Raw genomic sequence first — 2933 nt, 5'->3', positions numbered from 1 at the left:
GAGGGATGAGCACAGCCCACCCGACCAGCTAACGTTGCCGTACACGCTGGGAGTGTCGCTCAAAATCAATTGAGCTCATCATGGCGCTGGGGCAGCAGAGTTGGATTGCTGTCTTTCTTCTGCCAAACCCGGAGTTTATCTGAACAACTTGGATTTTAAGCATTGAACTGCGTCGGGAATCAATCCATCTCGAAACGCCGCGCTTTCCTTTGTGTGAAACAGGCAGACGGCAACATTTGCAATTCACAGTTGTTGTTTTTTCTCCCCCTGAAAGAAGTGGGGGGGTTGTGTGGATGTTATCCGGACTACCATCCACCCTCACGCAGTATTCCTAAATCCGGGAGAAATTGTTTGGTGAGACGAGGAGGGGGCGACCCAAGGGGGCCCTTCTCCGAGGTAAGATCGTGACCTGAATCAGTTATGGTTGATTATAAAGTTGTAACAACTATATGGGGTTAGAAACCTACCTGATGTATGCATCTAGCTAGCATAAATATATATTACTGGAGTTTGTAAAAGAGCTCAACTTTTTAAATCGTCACTCCGGTAGCAACTTGGCTAACCTTAGCTAACGTTAGCCTCCCAGTGCGATAGTTACCAGTATTAGTATGTGAAACTAGCTGATGTTATCTTGTTAGCCCATTCTTTTCGGTGTATTGGAAACGTGTTTTTATTTATCTGGCTAGCTCAATAGACATTGTCTAGGTTTATGCGCTCTCCTGGTCGAGTTTGCTAACGTTAGCCATCTAAAGCGCTGCCACTAGCAAGCAAGCAAGCAAGCCTCTGGAAACAAGAACAGGACTATGTGGCTGGCTAGCTAACGTTACATCAATGCTGTGCTGCGAATGAAATGTTGTTTGCAACATTTCAGGAAACATCAGTTATGAAATATTTTCAATCTCAGATTTCCGAACATTAACAGTACAAGTGGTGGCTGTATTCAATGGACACTGGTGAAAATTCGCAGATTTAGCCATGCGTGTAAAGGTTCGATTTTAAAGGCTAATTAGCCAAGATGCAAATCGAACTAAAATGCATGATTGTTTGTTAGGCGTAATGATACCTTTGGAAACACTTAAGTACCCAAACGTTATATTTAGCCACCTAACTACACACTTGAGTCTCGTTATATAGTAGCTAGCTACTTTAGCCAATGAAACAAAGCAATCTGCGCCCCTCTACGCAAGTGCAGCGTTAATGAGGGCTAAATGTGTGTTAAATGAACAGCGTAACAAGGTGGATGTTGCTACCATCTTTTGGGAGTCGATGTTAATTAAGGATTTGACCCCAAACGTGTCCAGCGGCAGGAAACAGATGTGCCTAACTACGACCTCGGTGGCGAGCAAAAAAAAAAAAAAATCACAACGATGGCCATCGCAAGATAACTTTCTTTTTTTTTTTTTTTACCCACGTGAAAGTACGTGTTCGTGCACTTGTTCCGTTGCCGTGTTTGCATGACCAGCCAGTGAACGCGCTTGGTTTTAAGCGTTTTATGTGCATGGCGGTAGTGTGAAGAATAGGTTGAGACTGAAACGCTGGAACGGTCCGTAGACCGGGCACGGACAGAGGGGGAGAGAGAGGGGTCCGGAATCGACCGCGAAATTAGCGCGTCAAACGGGCTGTTTCCACATGTTTTCTGACTGCTCATACACTCACTGAGCGCGCTCGCGCACACACACACACACACACACACACACACACACACACACACACACACACACACACACACAAACAGAAATCAGGGGCGTGATCGGACCGTGGCGATAACGCGGACTGTAGAATGCAATGCTGTTGAACTTTGTAACATACCGCGCATTTCTTTACGGAACGGAGGTTTTTAGTGCGCTTGGCCACAGCGAAATGAAATCGGCGCGTGTATTGTATAAACCTGACCCCTGGAGGCTGCAGCAGGGACGGCCAGGTCAGGGGGGTAACGCTGTCTCCCCGCCCGCCCTCCAGATGCAGGTCGCGTGGCCGTAGCAGAGAAATGGACGTGACTTGATGGGGTGCAACAGCTGCCGCGAAACGCGAGACTGAGTTGCCGGGCCTGGCGCGAGACTGAGTTGCCGGGCCTGGCGCGAGGACGGACGGAGAGGGCGGGAAACATGGACGAGGCGGCGCTGCTGGACCTGCTGGAGTGCCCCGTGTGTCTGGAGCGGCTGGACGCCTCGGCCAAGGTGTTGCCGTGCCAGCACACGTTCTGCCGGCGCTGCCTGCAGGGCATCGTGAGCTCGCGCGCGGAGTTGCGCTGCCCGGAGTGCCGCAGTCTGGTGGAGGTGGGCGTGGACGAGTTGCCCAGCAACATCCTGCTGGTGCGGCTGCTGGACGGCATCAAGCAGAGGCCGCGGCGCCCCGCGGCGGCTAACGGCACGACGGCCGTCAACAGCAGAGCGCCACGCGAGCTGGGGGCCCCTGGTGTGCCCCTACAGCGGGCACAGGTGAAGAACACGCTGGTCCGGGTGAGTCCCTGCGATTATACCCCCCAGGCTGGCTCATTACAGCTCTTTCCCACTGTAGAGGTGAACCAGGCTGGCTCATTACAGCCCTTTCCCCCTGTAGAGCTGAACCAGGCTGGCTCATTATAGCCCTTTCCCCCTGTAGAGCTGAACCAGGCTGGCTCATTATAGCCCTTTCCCACTGTAGAGCTGAACCAGGCTGGCTCATTATAGCCCTTTTCCACTGTAGAGCTGAACCAGGCTGGCTCACTATAGCCCTTTCCCCTTGTAGAGCTGAACCAGGCTGGCTCATTATAGCCCTTTCCCACTGTAGAGCTGAACCAGGCTGACTCATTATAGCCCTTTCCCCCTGTAGAGCTGAACCAGGCTGGCTCACTATAGCCCTTTCGCACTGTAGAGCTGAACCAGGCTGGCTCATTATAGCCCTTTCCCACTGTAGAGCTGAACCAGGCTGGTTCATTATAGCCCTTTCCCCCT

At 51.6% G+C, this 2933-nt stretch overlaps 1 protein-coding gene across 1 annotated transcript; it reads left to right on the top strand.

Moving 5' to 3' along the window:
* Positions 1-1300: 1300 nt before the first annotated feature.
* Positions 1301-2459, top strand: LOC133120012 (E3 ubiquitin-protein ligase SH3RF1-like; the record flags this gene model as incomplete). The annotated part of the gene is made up of 2 exons (XM_061230135.1): positions 1301-1417; positions 1960-2459. A coding segment is annotated over exon 2 (354 nt), but the record flags the coding sequence as incomplete, so codon positions are not given.
* Positions 2460-2933: the final 474 nt, after the last annotated feature.

The sequence above is a fragment of the Conger conger genome, unplaced genomic scaffold (genome assembly GCF_963514075.1).
Source record: "Conger conger unplaced genomic scaffold, fConCon1.1 SCAFFOLD_96, whole genome shotgun sequence".
Classification (NCBI taxonomy): Eukaryota; Metazoa; Chordata; class Actinopteri; order Anguilliformes; family Congridae; genus Conger; species Conger conger.
The sequence above is the reverse complement of the archived record's forward strand: the minus strand, read 5'-3'. Positions and strand labels throughout refer to the sequence as shown.